At 40.0% G+C, this 25,368-nt stretch overlaps 1 protein-coding gene across 5 annotated transcripts in view; it reads right to left on the bottom strand.

Annotated features, from left to right (window-relative positions):
- The window catches only part of LOC121318566 (transcription factor ETV6-like), a 37,088-nt gene extending 12,395 nt beyond the window's left edge, over positions 1-24,693 (bottom strand). For 2 of the 5 annotated variants that reach the window (XM_041255372.1, XM_041255369.1), the window contains exons 1-4: positions 24,293-24,693; positions 19,174-19,300; positions 3,604-3,768; positions 1,611-1,745 (exon numbers count right to left, since the gene is read on the bottom strand). In XM_041255372.1, coding sequence (XP_041111306.1) covers positions 1,611-1,745; positions 3,604-3,768; positions 19,174-19,300; positions 24,293-24,325 — 460 coding nt within the window. In that variant the 5' untranslated portion in view covers positions 24,326-24,693. Of the gene's footprint in view, positions 1-1,610; positions 1,746-3,603; positions 3,769-7,255; positions 7,526-19,173; positions 19,301-24,292 lie in introns of those variants that run through there. The other 3 variants (XM_041255370.1, XM_041255373.1, XM_041255374.1) reach the window with 3 other exon arrangements.
- Between the last annotated feature and the right edge of the window lie 675 nt (positions 24,694-25,368).

Genomic DNA, 25,368 nt, shown 5'->3' on the forward strand with positions numbered 1-25,368 from the left:
GGTGTGCCAATGTTCCACTGCAGTGAATTCCGACTTGCACAATCACAATTGTACATGACCAAGGTCCGGATCCTAGGGGGACAGCAAACCCTTTCAAATGTATGAAAAGCATTTGAGCACAGCATTCCATTTTTGGCTCAGAAAAGATTAAAGGAGGTGACAATTGGCACATTTCTTTAACCCGGATTAGTAAAAACCGATCCACTATAAAGTGCACATCGAGACATGGACAGCAAATAGAAGTGCCCTGCAGACCACTGGAAAGATTCTGTTAGCTATAACCTCTTTAACATCTACCTCTACCTTTCCAAGTTTATTTTTTGGCCACAGCGCTGGCAGCAACTAAGGGGCTTCATGAAAAGATCCAAGGCTTCCTATTGGAAATATGACAATCCTCTTACTGTTAGATAAATTATTAACTAGTCAGTTTAGTCTAAAAAGCCTTCATCCAGAATAAACAAGTGCACTGATCCGTAGTACTTCATCGACAACAAAGAACGAAATAAAAAAGAAAACAAGGAGCAAAAGAAAGAAAACAAAACAAACAAAAGAAGAAAAACAACTGTACATAGTTCTTAAACTCTGTATAAAAACAACACAGCACATAAGACAAGGTTTAGAAAACAAATGTCTCGTTATGAGCTTCAATTTACATGGTTATTTTTAGAGCAGGCATACTTCCTTGTTGAACAGGACCGACGGCTTCTTGCTTGGAAGAACCAGTTTCCTTTACTCACCCACAAACACTATAGTAGAATATATCTAGGTCTTGAGTTTTTTGGTGCTTATTAATTACATTACATGTTTTTTTTTTAGCTATTTTCCAGTTTTATGTAGATACCCTGAATTTGTTTTTTATATACTGTATGAGATCATGTTTTTCGGTTACTTCCCAAAATTCTTGGGCATTTTCTCCTGGCACAATATGTACAGCAACTCGACAGTACTTGCACACTAGTACCTTCTTTTCATTTGCTGTCTTCCACAAAAAAATTAGTCTGGGGGTGTTTTGACATGTCTAGGAATTTTTTACAATTTCGTCCACAGTTTGCAATTCTGTTTCAAATTCCACTAGCTTGTAAATCTTTCCTGTCGAACTGTAACATAGCTTTAAATCCTGAGAGCAAATTTCCAATTGTATTCTTGTTTTAAATCTCGCAAGCGTGTACAATCCTGCCTGTTTGCGAAGTCTGTAATAGAAATGTAGGAATTTGCTGCCACTCAGTAGTTGGGGCGGGTTTAAGAAATTTAGAACAAATCAATGCTAGATACAAGTCCTAAAGAAGGAACATAGCACAACTAACATTTGTCCTAATGTCGCCACATCTGACAAGTGTTGAGATACTGAACACATTATAACAAACAATTACAGGGTATACGTTACATTACTTACTAGAGACAGGCCCCGAGCAGATATACGACATGCGCATGCAACTCGTATAACAGAGCTACTGTACTGAAAATGAAAATAGTGTGAAGCTCTTGGCAGACTAAATAATATTTTATGTGCCAGGTTAAGTTTTGAATCAGTTTGACTCCATGGGTTCTCTCTCCAAGGAAATGACGATGCTCCACCCATTGCAGTAATATGACTAGCTAGTCGCTCTTACCTTCCAGCTTGTGGTGCTGCTGAGTTACCTCTTGTTGGGGCTGCAGGGAGTTTCCTGGGAAGCAGTAGGACGGGAGCAGGGTGTTTGTGTTCCTCTGCTTCAGGATGTGCTGGAGAAGCTCGTAGAGGACATCCCCTGGATCAGACAGAGGAAGACAGGACAAGTAAGAAGCAAGCTCTGCATCTACACAATCACAAATGCATCTATTCTGTATTATATGAAATCTCTCTACCATTAGGATTCCAGATCCTGCTGCAGTATGTTTCCATAAACAACCGTCGCAAAGATGCCCATTACTTCAAAGCACAGCTGAATCAATGAGTCAGACTTGGAACGGAAGCACATGACTGCCGTCTTTATTAAAATCCACGACCTTAATAAAAACACCAGAACACTTAACAGTTATAGGTACAGTACATGTTGGAGATACCCGTCTCCTCACTAGTACAAAAACCTTGACTTCATCTCAGACTGAATCTGCTCTGAAGACTTTCATCTCCCTGTATGCTCAATGTGCCTACCTATTGGAGAAAAACAAAATGAACTTGCTTCAATAATATTTGCACAGAGTGCAATCAATATTGATTTTTTATCATAACAGGGATGGAAATAAAGACTCCTATTGTACAGTAGTTTCGCCTATTCCAGGTTTTACCATAAGCTTGACTAGCTACAGTGAATAGGTAACAAGCTCTGATGTGCCTTTTAAACTCATAGTAAAACCATAAATGGATCAAACCACTATGCAATAGGAGTCTTACTTTCATCTCCGATTAAATATTCAACTTGTGGTGTGGACTGGAAAACATGGAGGTTCTTTGTTCACAGCCCAGCTCACATCTTTTATTATTGTTCACTTTTATTTTGGACAATAGCAATCAGACAGCCTGGTAACTGATTTGCAGTAGTAGTACTATATAAAAGATGCATCTCCCTGGCGAGTCAAATCTCAATTAGCCAGACAACAGACTGCGATACAGGGCTGGTAGCAGGTGCTCGGATAGCAGACGTTTCCAGACCCCAGTGGATTCAGAGGCGCGCATATCAATGAGGAACGGACACATTCCTCAGGAAAAACTCAAACACTTTTCACATGCTGTGTGAAAGAATAACTTGAAAATGCATCCCATTATTCTGGACACACCCAGACCAACTTCCCTTTCGAACAGTCTTTTACCACATGAGAAGTTATTTTTGGCTCTCATTCTAAGGACTGGACACACTGAGGTTTTGGATTTAACCCTTTGTATTCTTAAGGTGGTGCTGCGTCTTTAATCCCAGACAAAAAACCAAACTCATCTTTTAGTAAGAATTCTCACAAACTATATTTCATTTTAAATAAAACCACTGCTCTAACTTCAAAATTGTGAACCTCGCCCTGTTTCTATCTTACCATTGCTTGTTATTTAGATTCTCTCGGTACATAAGTTTGGTTTCATGCATCACATCCGGGTGACTTTTTACTCCCATGCCCTCAAACATGTCTTCTCTCCATGTAAATCTGGTACACCAGACTGTAACCATTAACCTGTCCCCCCCCCTGCAACTCTGCCCCCAGTGGGTGTAAGAAACATCTGTATTAAGTGTTCTTTTTCTTTTTTTACTGCTGGAATTATGTTGCGGGGGGGGGGGGACAGGTTAATGTGTTAATGGTTACACTCTGATGTACCAGCTGCACTTGGAGAGAAGACATGTTTCAGAACTGTACTGAGGCCACTGGGGTAAACAAAGTCACCAAGATGTGATGAATGAAACAGAAGGTTTTACGCATCAGTAATCGGTGTGCTTGTCTGTGCCACTGTCTTTTATGAGAATTCGACCAGTATGCTACTGCACGTACTGCAAAAGGGACTTGCAGTGCTCTGCATACGACCGGCATCTAGAATAATCCTGATCACATGCAAAATATTCAGTTCATATGGATTTCATATTCTAATTCAGAGTTTAAAATGTTGTGTGCATGCTGATCATGCCGTGGTCCTGCAGCACTTACCAGAATGAGGGCACCGGTAGCGGAAGTCTTCCTTGGTGAGGAGCAGGAGAGCCTTCCCGTTCATTTCGAAGGTGTTGCTGTCGATGGGGTGCAGGGAGAATTCCTTCTCAGCCCACTGCAGCCACTGCACTACATCCTCCCGACTCCAGTACAGCGGCAGCAAGCCTGCAGAGGAGAGACGGTGCCCACTGTCAAACACCAGCTAGGGAGGGAGGGAGGAGAGGAGAGGAGAGGATCCCAAGACAACCAGGAGTCACACATTGTTTAATCTTGGTTATACTCTTGTTTCCATAAGTTGTACTTGCTGTAGAAACAGAACATTCCGTCTTAGAGAGCTGTGGTCATTTCGCTCAAGAGAATAGCGCTTAAAAGCTTGGCCGTCCTCGCTAGTGGAATACCTTCAGTACTCCACTAATGTTGAGAATGGATTTGTGTTTAACTTTGTATACTGTTTTTTTATTCAAGTCGTTATATCCTGCTGCTTCTTAAAAGCATCCCTGTGTGCTCCATAGAGCTCTCAAAACACTGCTACACTTACCTAAAGTTCAGCTGGCACAACAGAGTGTAACCATTAACCTGCCCCCCTACAACACTTCCACTGGATGTAAGAAACACCACATTTGTTTCAAATGTTCTTTCTTACTCATGTAACTGTGTTGCAGGGGGACACGTTAATTGGTTACACTGTAGTGTACCATCTGTAAATCAGACTGAAAACATTTTTCAGAGCCCTTTATACTTGAGTTGTCAGCCCTCTTTGGTCTATAGGGACGTTTTAGCCCTGCATGTACAGTAAAATACATTAGTAAGATGATTGAACAAAATGTGGCACTTCTTAAATCTACTGGGTCAGAGACTGGCACCACCTGCATTATGAATGGTCATAGAGTGTGTGGCAGAGCAGAGCTCTGCCCTTTAGAAATTGGCAGTTATGGGGTTAAATTCCCCTGCCTGCTTGGGTTTATTGTGTTCAGGTGGCTGGGGTTGATAAGTCAATTAAAGTAATTAACGATCAATCAGCACCCAGTCACCTGACATAAAAGGAGGCCTCAGCTTCCTATTAGGGAGAGGAGGGAGCTGAGGAAGCTAGCAGACGGTTGTGCTTGCTGTTTTTGGTTTTGTGATTTTTGAATTTTCTAATCCAGTGACGGCATCGCCCATCCTGGTAATCTTTATTTTTTTTAAGTTTTTTTGTTATTTGTGTTTAAATATCTTTATTTTCGCACTTGTGCCCTTTTATTTTGTGTTTATTTATAATAAAAGTATATATTTTTTGAACTGCAGTCTCTCTCTGGGCCTCTATCCACTTGCCAGCCTGTCACATTTGGTGTCAGAAGTGGAATATAGCGCCTCCAGAAGGCTTGGAGTAGTACTGCAGGATTTTTTTTTTTTTTTTTTTTTTTTTTTTTTTTTTTTTTTTTTTTTTTTTTTTTTTTTAGATAAATTAGAAAAAAAAAAAAAAAAAGTGGGAAAGAAGAGCAGACAGCAGCAAAGACAGGAGATGCAGCAGCTGAAGAAATGTAAGCTGCTGCAACAACAGCCACCGCTGGAGGACCCGGCCGGCATCTTCCCCTGGTATTCCTGGTGCGGAAAGGAGGACCACCGCTGGAGGTCCTGCCCAGAAGTGCCACCGGCAAACTGGTGTGGCCGTTGTGAGGAGGACAGCCATAACTGGGCAGGATGCCCCTACAATCAGGCCCAGGAAGAGGTGCAGTTTTCACCACGGGCACCAGGGGCCACCCCACTACCTCCAGCGCTACCACCTTCACCACCATCCCAGGAAATATGGGACTGGCTGATGCACCCTGAGGCAGACCTCTTCCACGACCTCCCCATAGTTATCAACACGCTGTGGTGCCGAGAAGGGGAGAGGTGGGAAAAGTGGGAGGAACAACATCACCCGGCGTCCTTCCCAGAGGTTGCCCTCATGGTCGTTAATTACCTGGCAGTAGACATGGGAGAGGCCCCAACCATTCCAACAAAGAGGGTGGAGCCGCCTTCCCGAGAGCCAGAGAGGGGTGGAGCCACCTTCCCGAGAGCCAGAGAGGGGTGGAGCCACCTTCCCGAGAGCCAGAGGGGGGAGGAGCCACCGCTCCCAGACCCCAGAAGGTAGGAGCTATGGCCCAAGGATGCCTGCCTTGCACCGCCCAAGGATGCCACATTTGGATCGCCTGGGGCTGCTGGTGTCTCCTTTTTGTCACCTAGCGTTGCTGAGGGAGCCGGGCTGCCGTCCCCGCCTCCGCCACCAGAGGGAGCCGGGCCACCGTCTCCGGAGGGTCCAGCGCCATTAAAGGGTCCGACGCCACTGGAGGGTCTGACACTGCTAGGGGGGCCCACACTTTCCAGGGGTGCTGCCTGCCTGCCAACGCTGCATCTGCTGGAGGGTCCAGGTCCCATGACAGCATCACCGTACTACCTTGGAGATCCGGGGCCCCCTCAACCAAAGAAGGCTTGGGGGGCTCCGACATCAACCCCGCCCACCACCGCCCACCGAAACAGCCCACCCAAGGGACATAATTGGGGAGGGTTTAGTTGGCCGATTGCGGCCTGTGCACTCTGTGTGCCTTCTCCTACTATAACAGACAGGGTCAACTGGACAGAAAACTGTGGTAAAAGAATACAATGCAAAACTTAATGCTGTTACCCACGTAACCCACGTACATTCAGCTGGTAGTTTACCATGCATGAGATGACATTGGAGACAGGATTGCTCCGGCATTTTGATTGGCCAAGAGTGGACTCATGATTTAGGAGGCAGTTTTGAAGCTTCTCTATTCCCTTCCCTGCACTATAAACCACTGCGGTCTGTCAAACATTTTGCAATAACAACAAAACAACAACGCAGGACGGGAATCCCCTGGCCCTGAATAGGAGTGTGAAGCAGTTCCTTGAAACGACTCCAGCCACCTCAGAATTGAGGAAAACAAAAACGCAAAAACTACATTGACTGCACAGGAGCAAACTCAGACAAACCAAGGGTACTGGCACAGCTGATCCTAACGTTGGAACAACTTTATTCTTGTAATTCAGAACACAGGTTTAATAACTACAGTAGAAACACAAGTAGGGCAATAACATATCCACCATTGCCAAGGCTATTAATTCAAAACTAGAGCCATCAGTACGACAAAAGATAATGTCCATGACATACAACAAAACAGTATAGAATAAGAATTACCAACTTTCATGACAATGGGACAAGCGATTTTCCAAATATATGGAGGAATCAGTGTACCTACGACCACCTCCACTACAGTATATCCCAGTTGAGGCAATTTTACCCCCGGTGGGGTAGAAGAGGCATGGAAATTAGACTCCCACTGCAGTTTGATCCAGACCTGATTTTACTAGGAGTTTGGTAAGACACTCCTGAGCTTGGTACCTATACACTGGGGTTAATCAATCTTCTAGTAAAACCTGGAAAGGATGAAACTGCTCTGCAATAGGAGTCTGATTTCCATTCCTGTAGAATAAGGAAACATATTATTCTTGTTCATTTCACTCAGTTTGCAGCAATTTTTGTGTAAGGAACAGCAAACTGCCAACAGAACCATAAAAAATAAATTAAATAATGAACTTATCTGAATTTTATTTTAAGCTTTTGTGCATTTTATTTTTTAGAAAATAGAAACTTATATAATTAGAAACCTACTTTGCGGTTATTTTTTCCCTCCCAGAGAAATCAATAGGCCTGTCTCGCTCTTCCATCCTCAGCTTGGCTGATGGGGCCTCTTTATTTCTGACTCTGCCTGTCACAAAAATCGAGGGCCAGAAAAGAAATCTTTAAAACAGTAGTGCTGATGTCACTGAATGATTTGTCAGCTGAACAAAGCACTCCCTCGCGCATTAAATCAGTTACGAGTCAGGCACGCAGCTCGTTGGAGAGTGCAGCTTGTAAACATCACAGTGACTCTGCGGTCTTGCCACAGCGCTGCGCTTTCTGTTATCTTCCCCACAGGGGGGGCTGCCTGACTGGAAGTCTCCCCAGTAAGTCCGTCACAGGAAATTTCCTGTGGGGAACAGCATTCTCGAGATGAGTGTGATCACAGTTCCTCTTCAGAAGAGACAAAAACAAACCAGCATCTGAGTGGAGCTGCTGCCGAAGAACCTGCCAGTCAGTGTACAGGAGAATTAACCAGACATGCAATCCTCCGTTAACCCTTTTTGAACCACAGAACACTATTTTTATTAACTTACATTTTCATATTAGCTGCTGAAGCCCACATTTTGAATCACTAATATTATGTTGATTACTAAAAAGAAATGATCAGTGCATTTCAAGATTGTTTTACCCATTATTGCGAATTCACAATGTATTAAAAGGGTGTTGTGATCTATGCTGTAACACACGGTTGGCTGCAAGAAGCTGTTTAATACAAGCAAACAGAGCTCTCTTTGTTTAGTTTTGGGGAACCCCTGATGCATACAAGTGCTGGGAACTGTAACAAAGTTCAACCCTCTGAACTAAAAACACCTCCACCCTTTTCAATAACAGTGCATGTTCCAGTTACTGTAGGCTTCTTCGTCAGATTGATAAAGGACCAAAATCAAACTAAATTTGAAAACAAAAAAAATTCCCCATAGGGAGCTGCTGCAGACCAATCGGATAAAAAGGAAACCGGTGTTCAATTTTCTGTTGCAATTTGATGATAATTTAGTTTCCTTATGGTTCTATAAATAAACTACATTATTTCTGTATTTGTGTGTGAAGGAGCGCAAATGGATTTACGCAGAATTTAACACATTTGCTGTATTGACCCCAATAATAAAAGTTACACACATATTGCTTAAACATTATCATTGGACACAATAATGAAGAGCCCAGTTATAAAACAGAAATTAAGTTGTGATCATTGACCGAATCCTCTGGAAGTAGGATGGGCATGGGATGGTCCCTCATCAGGTGGTATGCACCTCCAAGTGCCTGTCTATACTGCCTCTATGCCCCTTTCCGTGCAACGCATAGCTGTTGGCTTATTTCTGTGTCAGCAACATTTTTACCAGACAACTCTTACTTGCACCAAGTCTGGTGAAGTCAATTTTATTTGCGTTACTGCCCCTTTCCCAGGTAATAAAACATAATTTCCCCGATAGCAGCACACACTGCCCACAGAGCTGCAAAACAGTTACATCTGAATCATAGTTCTGTACTTAGAATCGTTTTATTAACTCTTTCCTACCAGGGATTGTGTTTTTTTTGGTCAGTCTTATGAATTTGTCCAGTGACAGTTTAAAAGGGCTGCCTCTTTTTACAGACAGAAAACCCTTCCTGTAATGCGCTCTGCCCAGCAGGATTCTGCTGTAACCATCTGTGAGATTTCTATGAGGCAAACAGCTGGTGTGAAAACGGTAGCCAACCTTCCCACAATGCACCACTCAGCAGGAAGTTCCACAAAGTCTTCCTTAGCACGGAATTTCCCGCGGCCAACAGACCGTTGGTGTTGCTTTATCAGCCTGTTGCAGCAAGGTGCATTCGTTTCAGAGCATGAGCAGAAGGCACATCAGACAAGCATGACAGCTGAGGACTGGCCTCTATCAATATACTGCATATTGATAGAAAAACATATTGATGTTTTAAAAACAGTTTTTACATATTTAAATATATGTTGTTCTACTTTCATGTTGATCTATACAGTATAAATAATCCGTTCAGAAGCTTCCTCTACATCCAATGTTATCAGTAAAACAAAAAACACTTTAATTGCATTTCCGTTTGCTTTCCTGTGCTAGAAGATAACAGAATAGGTAACCTCACAGGCCAGAACGAGAGAGAATGTAAACAAACCAGACAGCTGGCAGGTTACGGTTTCTGAGTAAATTTGGAACAATCTGGAAATCCACCACCTAGGAATCACATTGAAGTGTAAAATAAATACCATATAATACAAGCCTATTGCTAAGCTAGTTCTGTGGCAACACATTTAGGGCTGAATCTCAATGTTATTATTCATAAAGTGAGCATTTCAGCGAGTCCCTCTCGCTACCCCACTGGCTCCTGCCTGGAGTAGATCTCTGTACTGCTGCCCAGCCACATACAATGCCTTGCACAGTATCACAAAACTCAATGCCATCACTATATACTAGCCAAACATGGGTTCTTTCAATTAAAAAAAAAACAAAAAAAAAAACACATATATAAATCACAATACAGCCCAGCAAAGACTCCAACTGCACAGCGGTTTAATCCAGTCCAGCGTTTCAATAGCCACACTAAACAAGACATTTATTAGCCTAGATTGCTTAGTTTATTGCAGAGGGCTATTAACTGCAAAGTTCTTACTTTTTTGTATTTAAAAAAATACAAACTTATCTAAATTCAGCTGTAGTATTGCTGTTTGTTTTAAAGGTGCAAGCAGAAACTAATTTCTTCTAAACATCACAGTGTATCCAGTGCATGCTCCCTCCTGCAACAATGCTGGTGATTGAAATGAGTGGGAACAGAAAACCAGCATAGTAGCAGGGGGGAGTGCGATATGGATACACTGTGATGCCCAGTTGAGGAATGCATTGCCCAGTTGATCCGTGATGTGTAATAAAAAATGTATAAATACAGTCAAATGTGTCAATATGTATAAACTATAATGTGGACACCATGGGAAACAGCAAAGGTAACAATGTGTTTTTTTCAGTTCTGTGACACTTTCATTCAGTGGCAGAGGGCAAGATTGGAATGGAACATTGGTACACCAGAGTGTAACCAATCTGTTCCCCTGCAACACTCCCCTGCCTCTAGCGCTTACAAATTATATCAGCAATAGGGGTGCAACAATTCATTATGTGCCGATGAATAGTGATACTTTCTTTACATGACCTATCGTATCATAAGAGGTGTGTATCGTCTGTATCGTAATACAAGACTAAACACACAGCATAATTCATTGCAGTTCACTAAATGAACATATACTCTCCCTAGCTCATTTTCATCTTTTAACATAACAGTCTGTCATTAAATGATCATACAAATAGTCCATCACATGTATTACGATATAGCTACTAGCATATCGTATTGTGACATTAGGGTACCGTTATAGCCCTAATCAGCAAGAAATACTGCAGTACATAGATTAATTTTTTATTTTTTTTTTTTCCATTCACGGGGGCAGTGTTGCAGGGAGACAGGTTAATGGTTACACTGGTGTACCAGATGAACTTAGAGAAAAGACATGCGAGAGGCCCTTTTAAATCAATGGGTTTGGAAACGACTACAAAACAACAAGAATTTGTTATTTTGGTGACATTTCAACTGGCATTCAAATCAATCAATAACCTACTTTCTGAAGTGCGTTTGTTTATGTTACAGACATAACTAAACTAAAGCAATTGCCTTAAAGAGTCATTTATGAAGTCTGTAAACAAGTTTGTTATGTGGGTTGTTGTAACCGTGCCTTGCTGCTCATTTCATCCTGGTTCCCTGCTGTACGTCACAGCTTGCTGGGATGAGAAGGAGCCAGGACCACAGACCCTCCCAGGGTGGAACAAGCCATAGCCTGCCGGGCTGGGGGGTCATACTGGGATGTGTACTCACTGCTCCACAGGAGCAGGAGGAGGAGGAAAAAAGGGGCTGATTACAGGATGAGAAAAAAAATCCTACACAAGTACTGATGTTAAAAGAAAAGAAAGAGTATATTTAAAAGCCCTGGATTGTAAAAAGAGTGGGTTTATTAAAATCAGGAGATCAAAACAATACACGCGATTCCCAAGCAACGCCCACCTGCTTACTCAGGTAATGCTCAGGATACTCAGGAGTCTGTGCTAAATCTGGGGGTTTTTTTTTGTCCACTAAAAAAGTAATTTATTTACAGATTCATGTACATGAGGATGGCGTTGATCCAAAGGAAACTCTGGGGACCATTCATGAGAGCTTTGTCAATCTCTCCTAATGCCTCATTAATATATTGTAAAACAAAGGATTGGTACAGAATGCCACCTAGTCTTAACAAAAAACAAATAGCTCTATCTGCCCATTTTTGGGGTCCCATTTTTATATCGTTAAGAAGTTAATCTTGTGAGATGTACAGTAGGATTATAATCAATGTTTATTTGTAAATAATGTAAATGCAGTTTTTTTCCCACTTAAATATTGAAAATAAAATGAATTACAAAATGAGTTCTGTCCATTTATTTGTACTTTGATTTGTACTTAAATTGGGCTAAACCTTGACAAATGTATTGAAGGATGTAGAAATCAGGCTAAGACAAAAAGCACAGAGCCACCTCAATCGCATAATAATTACCGTACCTGGAAGCTGAAATATATTTGTAAAAGAACTTGACAGTATCAGATTATAACCAAAACCAAGCTAAGCCCAGACATCTAAAGGAGGCTCGGGCTGTATGATAAAAGTCTGGTGAACATCGAAGCAAAATCAAGACAGTTATCACATTCACCATGTAGACTGTGAAAAAAGACAGACACAGCCGGTGCTGAAGGGCCCCCAATTTCTGATACGGAAAACAATTAACCATTTCAGCAATAACAGATTATGCTTTGAGCTGCATAATACATCTGGACACAGTCAACTGTAGTTCAGGTATGGAAGCTCTGAATTCCAGTTCTACAGTACAGAAATAGCAGAGTGGAGAATAATTCTCGGTTTACATTTTTTTTTTTTTTTAATAAACTGCATATATATTTTCACATTGTTTGCCCAGTGGCGTGTGAAAACTGCTTCCCTTTCAGAGATGGTTCATTCAGGAAGCACCATCTGCCCAGTCAGGAAATTCCTTTAGCAAAGCTAGCTTCCAGAGTGAGGAAATTTCCCTCAGAACACAGAGCACAACACATTCCTTTGAGCAGATTCACTGGGCCAGACCGAAACCCTCGATACAGCACAGCACAAGCTTCTTAATTGGGAAAACTCTCACTGCATAGCCCCAGTTAGACAGTTTCAGCATTACAATTCATTTCTTAAGGAGTGTGGAGACAAAAAAATTCAAACAAACATTGCTTGACAAGTTACAGAGTAACACAAAGATTCGCCAATAATAACAATTTCCAAGTATCTCGCCAATCTTCCCACCTTCAAAATCATTCAATTTTTATTACTGTTTTTATTATTTCACTTCTTGGCTTATTACAAAATAATTCCATACCCGTGTTGTCTCTCCCCCACCCCCCACCAGCACCCAAAAAACATCTGGTTAGCAGTGACACTGTTAACACAATTACCTTTAAAATGTTTCAGTACAATAATGAAAGATCATGATAAATCGATCCCAACCACAGCACCAGCACACTGGGCATTTCAAAAACTAGAAAAAAAGGACAAAAACTGTAAATGTTAAAATGCAGAACCCAATTCCATTTGCTAACCTTGTCTAAGATTTCTAGTTATGAAAAGAAGCACATGAAAGTAACATCTTGTAGTACAGATGGCTCCTTCCTTTACAGCCAGAATCACACAGCACCAATCAGTAGCAAAGCACAGATTTCCTCCAACATAAATGGACAACCTTTTTAACGACTGTCATCGAAAACCCCAGTAAAGTACAAAAACACTCAGCAGTCATTTGAATGACCTTTTACGTTTCTTTTGCTATTCTGGAGTCTGAATGAATTCTGGGTTCTATTGCTCCAGTATTAAAAATCTGCCTTGACTTGGCTTCGCTTGGCTTCCAGCTTGCCTGGAGAACCCAGTGCTGGCATTTCAGATTCTTCAGAGGAGCTCAAAGCCAGTTCAAAGCCAGGTAAAGCTTTAGAGAAAACTCAGTATTGCAGCGAAGGAACCAAGAAGCACACATAATAAATACAAACCCTGTAACATAGTACAGGAATTGTTCAATCACATTTGAAACTAGCAACTCTAATGGATTATTGAAAACATTTCTGCTTTCCCCTTGTAACATCTCTGCCATCCTTAATGCGACAACTTCAGTGGAGACGATACAATATCTTCAAGAATCAATCTGTATATTGTGTTCTAACTCTTATGCATGGCAACCTCATATGGGGATGGATAAATAATCTTGGTATTTATATGGAAGACACAAATTGATGATGACATCAGAGGATGCCACCCCCCCCCCCATACAAAAGCTATGAAAAAAATGTTAAAGAAAAATATTATTTATTGTGTTCATAATGACTTTCAGCTTTTTTCAATATTCCATGCATGAAAAGGTTAATAGCTTTGGGGGGGACGGGATGGGACGAGGACACCACTAACAAAAACAAATACAGCTTTACCATCATGCATGCGTCTTTTTATACAGGAAGACGTGTGACTTACGAAATTATTTACTGGAAATATTTTGTTAGCCCTCAGAGCTTCAGACACATGTCTGTGAAAATATTTAGCCTAACAGCCAAGCTGACAAAGGAAATCAAGTTTTTATTTGTGAAGAGCCTGTGCACGGTTTGAATTTATTTTAAAACTCAGTCTGTGCGTTCTCATATTTCTTAGCCTTCAACTTCCAGTGTTGTGTCACACACCCTCATAGTCTGATGAATTGTGAAATGCTAAGTTAAAGAATCATGCGAGGAAAGTTTTGCAACCAACCTACAGCAAAGAACAAAGGGTCGATATTCACGCAGTAAAACCTGACTCATGCCGCCTTTCCAGTCAATGAGGAAATGTATTCACTAAAATTAAGAAAAACATTCTTCACATATTCATTTCAACAAAAGCAATAAATTTGGTATGGATTATAAGCACCTAAAAAACAAGGTTTAAATATTTTCTTAAAAGTATGTTGTATTCATAACTTCAAAAACACAAGAATTCTAACGTAAAACTAAGGCACTTAGACAACCGTTTTGGCTCGCGCCTTCAGTGCAAACACTTAGTATCTTATTATTTTAGCTTATACTGAAGTCAGTATATCTTAGCCACTGCTGTCGGTACCACCTCCTGATGATACCTTAAGAGCATCACAGAAACCAAGACCAGAAGACACAATTGAAAATTAGATTGAGACAAACTTAGGACAGGGTTAGAGGCACATCTTTACACAGAACAGCATCTTATTGGCAGCAAACTATGTTGGTCAATAGGGGAAGTAGCTGGTTGGTTACCGACAAGAAAGAAGGTCCTAAATGGGCGGGGACAATTTTCACTACAGGTGAAATTACTAAGGAAATGCGACTTTCTTTAACCTAAAGTAGTACCAGATATCAGGCTTTAAAAAGAAGATATGCTTGCTAAAAACACAGTTTTCTTTTGAGACCTATATAGTGAATGGATGTGTATACTGTGAAAATTCTAAGGATTCCTTTTGTTAACTACAAGCACTTTAACAAGCGTTTCTTCGAAAACTATTGAAAAAAAACAAAACATTGACGTGGGAAGAAACTCTGCTCTGGTGCAAAGGATTAGTAATTACCCGAAACTGTACAATGCACAGCACGTGGACAAGGGCAGTGATCCAGAATGCAGCAGCACCATGACAACAGAGGAATCCGATACCGGCAATTCGCTTTTTCAGACCCGATAAACTCATAAAATTAGGCCAATGACAAGAAGCATGAAATAAATATATCCAGAGCTAAACTTAGAAATACTAAAAGCAACTTCATAAACTCAATTACAAATGTACAAATTGAAGGCATTGAAAAAGACTTCCAGTCAAAATATTTGCCATTGAATTTAACCCATTAATTACCTAAATTAATTTTAACTATGTAATTTGATACATTCTAAACCAGTATTTCTTCACTGAAAAAAAAAAAAAAAAAAAAAAAAAAAAAAATGTTTTGCCTACAAACTGCTGCATCCTGTTTTGAAGGCAGTCAAGTTAGATGTGCCCGTAATCAGATCAGTGAAATTTTAAGCCTACTCAACATAGAAAATGGAGCTTTATCATCACTGTGGAACTGTATCATTTTTAGGCTTCAGTTTCGTATTCAATATTAAGGCGTCAAAAGCACCTGAAAGGCTATATTTGCAGAATTAACAGTTATATTTAGACATAACTTTTGCATTTAGACTAAGTTATCATAACAATACAGTTAAAGAGAAACTTAAAACAAACATGAATAATTGATGCCAAGCAAGCAGCTTCCTTTCCAGGAAATCTTTAGCAGGAAGTTTGCCATCTGCTCACTCAGGAAATTCCTTCTGGGAAGCTTCCCACCGGCAGACAGCAGCGTCTCTGGAAAACTGAGCACTGACCAGCCCTCACAACGTTGGGCAAAGGACAGCAAAAAACACAGCTGTCCGTTTAACAAAAATTAAATAAACCATAATCCCCATTACTGAATATAAGCCTCTGAACTCAGACAGGGCTGCTCAGTGCAATTCGGAGCTACGGTTTGCACCTTTGCATAACATGTAACAAATCCTCCTAACTGATCAAACAAGCGTGCAGCTTTATTTAAAGGCACAGTGACATGATTTTAATATAATGCTGCACATCGTTTAAAAAGGATTTTGCACAAGTTTATAAATATTCCGGTTTACCTTTTCTGTTTTGCTATCCTAAGCTAAAGCAGAAAACACAGTGCATGCGGCAGTCATACTCCCTGCAGTCATACAGCCAGGGCAGAAAGCTTCAAGGCAGGAGGAGACTTTGTTTGACCATCTGCAGCTAAAACTACTCAAAGTAATGTAAAACACCAGGTAGGCCTATGACGATAATAAAGAATGTAGAACAACAGAGATGACCCGGAACAGTATCAGAGTTGTCCATGTTGACCGGCTTCAAATCTGAGCTCAAGGTCTTGCTGTTTTTCCCACAGAACCAGTTTTAAAAGGCCGGCTGTTCAGTACATTACGACTGTAGAACAACGCTACAGCAGAATAGACAGTCATCAAAATGGTATTTTATATGAAGGGCATTATAAATATAGTGAGCGCTTTCAAGCCAACCTTGGGAAAAAACAAAAAGACATTCATTTGCCTGTGAACTGTCATGAAGTTCCTTTCGGAGAGAACAATGTATTGAAAAGTGTTCCTACTGTAAGTACTGTGTGGCCAGTCTCCACTGAATTGTGTCCCTACGTGCTCCCTATCTAATATACAGTGAGAGAGAGACCTTTGTCCTTCCTGAAGAATTTACATTTCAAATCTCAACTACTTTAAGCAAACCAATTTAATAAAATGGGCTGCATTTTAAACTTGATTTTATTTCTAACTCTGACCTGAAACAACGTATACCACAGGCCATGGCTGTGAATATCACTCATTTAATATAGAATTTATTTGATTTACATACAGTAAATAAAAAAAAAAAACATTTGCTCTAGCACTCAATTTAAACATATTTTTCTTACAATACCAGATTACCAACACTGCCTTTTTCATTGTAGTCTAGATTCTAGAATAGTGGTTCTCAAAAGTGGTGACCGCGAAGCCAGGCCATCGTGCATGTGGTAGCTGTTCTTAAATTATGGGTTGTGAACACATTTCTGGCGGGTCGTAGCATGGGAAAATAAATAAGCTTTTAAACACATTTTCTATCAAAAGCATCACAGCAGTCTGTTGACAGTGCTGCTTGCTTATGCTGTGCTTATAGGCACTCAACTTTTTTTTTTTTTTTTTTTTTTCCTGAAGGGCCTCTGAGATACCATCAACCAACTGAATATCTGCATTGTCTCGCGGAAGCCCAATCACAAATTAGCTGGGTGGGAAATAAACTGTGTCTGTTTCAGTTGTAGGTACTGACAATAAGTTTAACCAATAGCAGAGTCAAATTTCTGCCAGGTTTTACGCTGCTGTCCAATCATAAGCAAGCAGAGGCCGTTCAAGAAAATTAAAGGCATTTGAGTAGCCAATGGGAAAGTGACAGATCTGAACGCTGTCCAATCATTCGTGAGCAGATGCGGGGTGTTAATTCAGTGCTTATCTGGCATATTTTGCCGACTTATTGAGAAAAATAGCACATTTCAGTATTTATAATTTCTTTTTCTCTCTCTCTATTTTTTAATTTCACTAGAGAAGGGAAAAACCAAAGTAAATTTAGTTACGAATCCACTTTCTCAGTAATTGTACTGCAGAAGTACAATCTTTAAAACAGTGTTGACAAATCTGTCAAATTGAAGCAAAAGCGAGATGCTATCTATTTAGTTTATTCAGGGTTATCTGTGTAAACATGCTATTTCAAATTATTTGCATTGCATATTTTATCTAAATTATGAAAAAGCGCAGCACGCACAATTACTGCCTGAGATCTGGCTCTATCAGAGTGAGCCAAGAATAACTACCACTAAAACTCTTAATATAGGTATTCTTAGAACCTATGCAATAGTCAGCGTGCCCACAAACAGCCAAGTAAGATCAATTTATGCCCATGCCCAAATTACTTTGAGGACCACTGTTCTAGAACAATGTTACATAGGTTACTGTTCCATCCACTGAAAAATGCTTGGGAACTCAAGAGTATCTCTACACACCCTTAATTTGAAAAACACTGCAATGCAGTGTAAACCATGCTGTATGATGTAAACCATCACTGTATTTTTGCCCCTTGTGGCGTTCGTGTGTGGATGGGCTTGGTGTGGCAGATATTCCCAGATAAATCAATACCATGCTAATGTAACACAGACAGGCTGCAAGGCTTGCTTCATAAATGATTTCCAATTGAGCCTGGCCGTCCTGGACTGTACACCTCCAGAAGATCCTTAAGTGGTTCACACCCCTAAGAATACTCTTCAAAAGGAGAACCTGGGGACTGGGCAGCTGAACCCTAAAGGGGAAGGGGTTTGGCCAGGTAAAGCTGTGTATACCCAGTGGTGTAGTGGCAAAACAAAGAAGGTGGTAAACTACCTTTTCTGTTGTTGGTGGTTGGCACTGAGGGTGCGCAGAGGTGCCTTTAGATTACACGTCGGTCAGTTGTGGCAATCATGCAGCATTGTGAGTTAAAGGTTAATCAGAAGAGATTCTACTAATCACTAAATGTGACAGAGTCATTTTAAATAATAAACTGCAATATGTCTTGGTTTTAACCCTTGGTATAGCCAGGATTTGCTTATCACAGGAGAGCAGGAGTGAGTGACCACCTTATTACTTAAATGAGAAGTGGTTAAGCTTAGTTTACCTGTGTTTACACTTGGATCATAAATCTAAACTTATCAGTAGAACTTGAAACACCAGTCCTACAAAACGTTTCTGTTTTGCTTTCTGAGCTAATGAATAAAACGTACCCCCTTGAAGACATTTCTCGAGTCTGATTTGGATTGCTGAACACCAGGTTTCATGGCTACAGAACTGAAGTTTCTTCATTATTAAAAAAAAAAAAAAAAATACCTTTACAAACAGTGACTCTGCATCAAGAGTCTCACACTAAAAATAAATAAATAAATTTAAAAAAACAACAACAAACAAATAGCAGTTTGTGTGGAAGCGGATACTTGAAATTCTAGTGGGAAGAGCAGTAGAGCACTTATCGTCATTTCGTCATAACGTACCGATGTAGGAGGAAGGGTGGGGTGGGGTGGGGGGTGGGGTGGTGGTGGTGGTGTGCGGCAGGCAGTGTGCGTGTGTGGCGACCTGTGTGCGTGTGTAGCTATCTGTGTGCATGTATAGCTGTCTGTGTGCGTGAGGGTGTATGGCTGTGTCTCTATGTGCATGTGTGTATTTGTCTCTCTGCGTGTCTGCATGCTTGTGTCCCTGTCTGTGTGTGTGATTTACTCACGCAGGTGATCAGGCAGTCTAACAGGCTCTTCCTCCATCCTGCTGGCCCGCGGTGTTGGAACATGTACAGGAGAGGAAGTGGAGCTTGGCAGAGGGCTGCTCGGAGGTGTGTACGAGTTTCTTTCCTGCTGTGGATAAAAACAAAATAGAAAAAAAAACAAAAAAAAAACGACAAGCTCTCCTTAACAGCATTCCCAAATCACAGCAAAGAAATTACCACAAGTTACTATTTATACAGTACATAGGGTATTATTTCTTAGGTTATGGAGTTTATTATGTTTTCAATTTTTGGAGCGTGTAAAAAGGACAAGGGTCTATAAATGAATGAATTATTACTATAAGTGGCACCCAAAAATTAAATATTTACTATGAATGTTGTTTCTCCTTTACTGCAGTACCATTACACATGTGGGCCTACTTACTGTGGAATTCGATTTTGAAAAAGGCAGCACTAGCATGCGCCGTGCGGTAACTTATTAGCAAGGCATGCAGCTAAGAACATTTTCAGATTATGTAGGCTACTAATAGCGATTCAATAAACTAAATACTGCAGATCCATTCACAATTGTGCACCGCTTTGCAGAAATACCATTTCAACTCTTTTCCTGCTTTTTTGTTAGTGCTTACTACTTGCAATTTTGGTTATGGCGTTGTGTTTTTTCTGTTTTCGTTGCAAAGTTTCTTGCACCAAAATGGATTAAATCAACAAACTTTTCACTAAGTTTTCCAGTTTGATTTTACGCGTGCCACTCAGTGTCCAGTCAAGGAGGATTCAATTCTACAGTTGCACTCCTTTCATATGTTTTCCAGAAAGGCCACCCGAAAGTGAAGTGCACGCTGTGTCACACTGCCTAGGCAACCCAGTGCAACTTGGAGCGTTGCACCCCTCTACCAACAAAACAAGAAGACTGCCGAGGATAACCGATTACTTGCATACATGGCTACGGTAACTAGACAAAATTCTGTTTTATCACAGGGGCTAAAACCACTAATCCCACGGAGAGGCACAGTACTGTAGGACTGAGAGAGGAAAGCGTACTGCCAAAAATACAATACAGTTACAATTACATTCCTAAAACAAAATACAATACAAAATAAAATAAGGTAGAAATCTATTTTATAAACACCTGCTGCGGTGGGAAATAAAACCTACACTAAAATCACAAACCACAGAAACACTGCAATAAGGAAATGACTCTGTTTGATTAGCTCATAACACTTCTAAAGGTGTTGCCCTTGTTCTCTTGCAGTTAACTCTCGAAAGAACTCGCACTTCCAGGCATCATGCAAGCAACACAAGACAAAGGCATGCAAGTCGATCGAACACTGAAAGCAGAAAACCACAATGGAGTCAGTTCATTACTCACCTTGCTGCACTTAAAATGATCAGTTTCCTTTACTCAAACTAATGTTTTTCATTGCTGTTTAAATAATAATAATAATAATAATAATAATAATAATAATAATAATAATAATAATAAATAATCTTTTGTTAATAACTTGAAATTGCCTAAATAAAACAAAACAGTCGCTAAGTAACGGTTATGTCCTCCATAATTATAAATATCGTCATTCAGAATAAATGTGGTTACTGAAATAAAACAAAAGCTGGTGTTAACAGGTCTGCAGTTGGTAGCTATGCACTTTGCAACAGCACTGGTTATGGAATTGTACTGAGCTTGATTCAAGGGTTTGCAGTGATCCTGGATTTCTAAAGAGTAGTACCCTGTCGAAAGTGACAGGTTTCACCTGTTGCCTTATTGTTGTGGTCTGTAGCAGAAGAGCTACTAGAAAGTGTATTCTGAGAAGTGAAAGCATGTTTAGCACGCATGCAAGTGGTACAGCCTCCTGTGGGTAGTGCATGTCTAGTGATGCATGGAAGCCGTCCGAATACACAAGTACAGCAGCACTCTCCATCATCTTTTCAGACATCTTGAGGGGAGTTATGTGTTAATTAGGCTATACTGTGGCACAAAGGGCATGTGTCGTTGTGGGGTATTGCGATGCCTCCAGCGCATTGCGAGGCACAAGGGGAAGCCTTCAGCTGACCAGGCTAATGAAAGTCCTGAGATATCTCCACGGCTATGAGATCACATAGCCCACTGAAATGAGGAAGAGGTCCTTGCCATTGTATGATGCATATTAAAAGAGTCACGATTGAATACATTAGTGGAAACTACACATGTAACTTTGTATTATACCATAGATCATGTTAAAAAAAAAAAAAAAAAAAAAAAAAAAGTATCACTATTAAATCGGCACACAATGATTAATTTCACCCATATTGTTGACATAATTTGTAACCACTAGAGGCAGGGGAGTATTGCAGGGGGACAGGTAGATTGGTACACTCTGGTGTACCAGTGTTCCACTGACATTTGGCAGAATCTTGCCCTCTGCCACTGAATGAAAGAGTCACAAGACACCCTGCAAAGTTTATAAGAAACACACTACGCTACATGTCCCATGCAGTCCATAGTGCAGCGTTATGTTTTTCTACATATTGCCACATTTGACTTATTAATTTTTGATCACACATCATGAGTTGTCTTTCCTGGGCAAGGGTAGGGCTGACTGCACAGCAACCCCCAGGGAATGGTCCAGCATCCTATTCTTGGTTCACAAGGAATCAGGCAGCAAGCCTCCAGCCCCTGTTATCCCCCCCCCCTCCCCCCCTTTAACAACTAAATGTAAAAATTGGATATAATCTACTGGGATTAGAAAAATAAACGCTGGCAATAGGTCAGTGTTTTTACAGCCATGGTACTGCTCTGCTGGAGGATGTGACATAACAGGTGGTAACTATTCAGTACAGTGGAATGTCACGTATGCGACCATCACATAACCGCCCTGAAAAAAAACTTTTTTTTTTTTTTTTTTTTTTTTTGCACGCTTGCAGATATTAAGGGTGTCCTCGGCTCACCGCGCACTAACGACCGCTGTAGTCTGGCCGGGCGCCTGCGGGCTTGCCTGTTAGCTGCCCAGGAGCTGCATTGTCCTCCGACGCTGTAGCTCTGAGGTGGCTGCATGGTGAATCCGCAATGTGTAAAGAAGTGGTCGGCTGACAGCACGCGCTTCGGAGGACAGCTTGTGTTCATCTTTGTCGCTCCTGAGTAACTGCAGGGGTGGTAGCAGTGAACGGAGCCTAAATAATAATTGGGCATTTCAAATTGGGAGAAAATAAAAAAAATAACTGGCAACGACTACATTTTTTTTTTTAAATTTAAAAAAAAAATGAATATGTTTTGTTGGAAAAAAATAAACATTTGAGAGTGATTGATATTTTGCTGGTCATGTATTTATTTTCAAAAGGTTTTCTTTAGGGTGTGCAGCAGTGGTGGGCCTGCTTCATAGTTTCAGTAGCAATGTTCCCTCCTAAACTGCTTCTATAAGCTGCATTAAGAAGGAGGTGGTTTGAGAGCTGCACACCGGGGGTATGAAGCAGTGACTTCTCTTCCCTTTGAAACTTGTGTAAGGTGTCTGCTGTGGGAGGAAGTGCAGGGCAGGCCTCACTGCTCTGTGATCCCCAGTATAAACACAGGCTCCACACAGGATTGCAGGGCAGCACCATTCATGTAACATTTATTTACCTGCTTACGAACTAGTCTAGCATATTTTCCAGTTTCACATAACACACATGATGCGTACGACCCTAAATCTACTAAGGCTCATTACAGTACAGTGGTCGTTTAACCCATATCCCCCATCCTACAAGGGAACAGTATCGTTTCGATGCTTCATTAAGCACTCGCTCTTAAGATGAGGGAACACAAAACCACTTTTTTCAGGAACAGGTTTTGAAGAGATTATTACAGTGGTAAAAGTTTTGATGACCTTGACATAAGTTTCTCCATGTGGTGTGGGGTCCAAGATAAATAGCATTTGCATCGTTTGAAATCTTCTTTCAAGGGCATTGCAACAAGGAATTACCCTAAAAGCTACTTGGCACATATGCCGAGTTCTATTTGTAAAGGAACTCTTATGTTTCCAGCCAAAACAGCAACCTAATAGATGGGACCCAACATGCAGCAAAAGGCTGCTGTATAGTTAGTATGGTACCTTTAAGCTTCAAAACAATGAAATGTGTTTAAAATTAACACTTCTACTACACAATGATAAAAGCAGTCCTGAAAAAACACGAAGGCACTATTACTGTACCGTGAATTAAAACAAATCTAATCGACAAAGGGTATTTATTGTAGAGTTTTATGTTTCAAAATAAAGGAAGTACTGGTAATTCCCATTAAGTTCTGGTTTATTTTCTAATTTTAGTATACTTTAACAGGCATCAACTTTCCTTGTGCAAATAAGTATGTTCAATTATTTTATTATAATTTAGGTTAAGTTTTCTATATTTAAAGTACTGTTGATTAGAAAAGTTCCAAAACATTACACAATCTAATATAGTTTTCACTTAATCGAATAGCGTGTAATAACTTGGCGTGTTTAAAGAAATTATACATGGACGGGTCGTTTTTAAGGGTGGTGCATTTCCCTATTCAAAGAATGTACTTTATCAAATGTCCATTTTTTTTTTTATCGATTCATTACAAAAACAATTTTTAAAAAGTCTAAAAATGTACTGTGTCCAAATAAATTGCTGCTGTTGCCCAAAGATGCAAAATTAGGATTATTTTTAGGAACATAAATAACTTCTTGTTCGTCTTCATTTACAAAAATACAATGATACACAGGTGACGCTACTGGAGTTCAAACCAAACTCCATTCAACTGCTGTTGCCAAATACACAGAACAGTAATGTAAACACAAAACTGTTAACGAAACAAATCGTGCGCAAATTCTTCAGTCAAGGTATATGTATTTATTTATTATATATATATATAATATATATTATAGATATATATATAATATATATTATATATATATGCGAGTGTGTTCCTTTTCGTTCCTTTTCGTGATTGAAAACCACGTTACTATACTTATACTTCCTAGTCATCCAGCGTTGTGTACAATATTATTCTCCAAACCTGCAACAGATGGAAACTAAAAATGAATAACATAATTTCAGAGCGCAATAATCAAACTAAGTGTTTAACCAACGAAGAGGATGTCTATAATCAAAATGAAAGGTGCACCAGGCTTAGAGAATCTGTAAATACCTTTATTGTAAGTTGGAGAGGATCTTTAGACATGTCTCGTCACGCAGTTTCAGGAAGTTCTCCTTTTTTTTTTTTTTCTCCTACTTTCTTCTTCCTTTCCCTTTTTTCCCCCTCTTGAAATGTACCAGAAAATCCTTTACATCCGTCTGTCGTGGCAGTCCTGCTTGCAGAATGGGCGCTCACATATAAACACGGGTGTGCGACTAAGTTTTGATCGTTTGCTTCTTTTTAATGTGTAGCAGCGTCCTGAGTACGCTGTTTCCTTTTCTAAATGTGTTACATTTTGCGATCTATCGCTTTGTTGCTTGCAGTGCCTTCCTGGAAAACACACAAACTGATAGGCAGACAGCGGTTCGCTCATTGATCTAGCAGAAGTGCCGAGTTGACGTGTATTCCTACCACTGCACGCTCTCTTAAAGGGGAAGGCGATCCAGGAAATGACCTCTCGGATTACAGGCAGGAGGAAATAGGGAAGTGAAGAGCGCTGTAAACCTATTCACACATCGGCGCGTTTGATTGAATAAAAAAAACTTAGTCGCCTGACTATATATATATATATCTATATATATATATATATATATATATATATATATATATATATATATATATATATAAATATATATATATATATATATATGAAAACACAATATTGTGCAACCCACGTTTCAAAAAAGTATACGCAACCAGTTTTTCTATATATATATATATATATATATATATATATATATATATATATATATATATATATATATATATATATAATATATATACCAATTCTCTCATATTACTGAATTACAAATGGTACATTGAAATTTCGTTCTGTTTGATATTTTATTTTTAATTACTGAAACTCAGAATCAATTATTGTAAGGTGACATTGGTTTTATGTTGGGAAATATTTTTAAGAAAAATAAAAAACTGAAATATCTTGCTTGCATAAGTATTGAACCCCCACACATTAATATTTGGTAGAGCCACCTTTCACTGCAATAACAGAAGGAAGCAAACAAAGAAAAAAAAGGAAAAAAAAAAGGGAAGAAGATGTCTTTTGGGGTAGGTATGTACCAGCTTTGCAC

The sequence above is a fragment of the Polyodon spathula genome, chromosome 7, assembly GCF_017654505.1.
Source record: "Polyodon spathula isolate WHYD16114869_AA chromosome 7, ASM1765450v1, whole genome shotgun sequence".
Lineage (NCBI taxonomy): Eukaryota > Metazoa > Chordata > Actinopteri > Acipenseriformes > Polyodontidae > Polyodon > Polyodon spathula.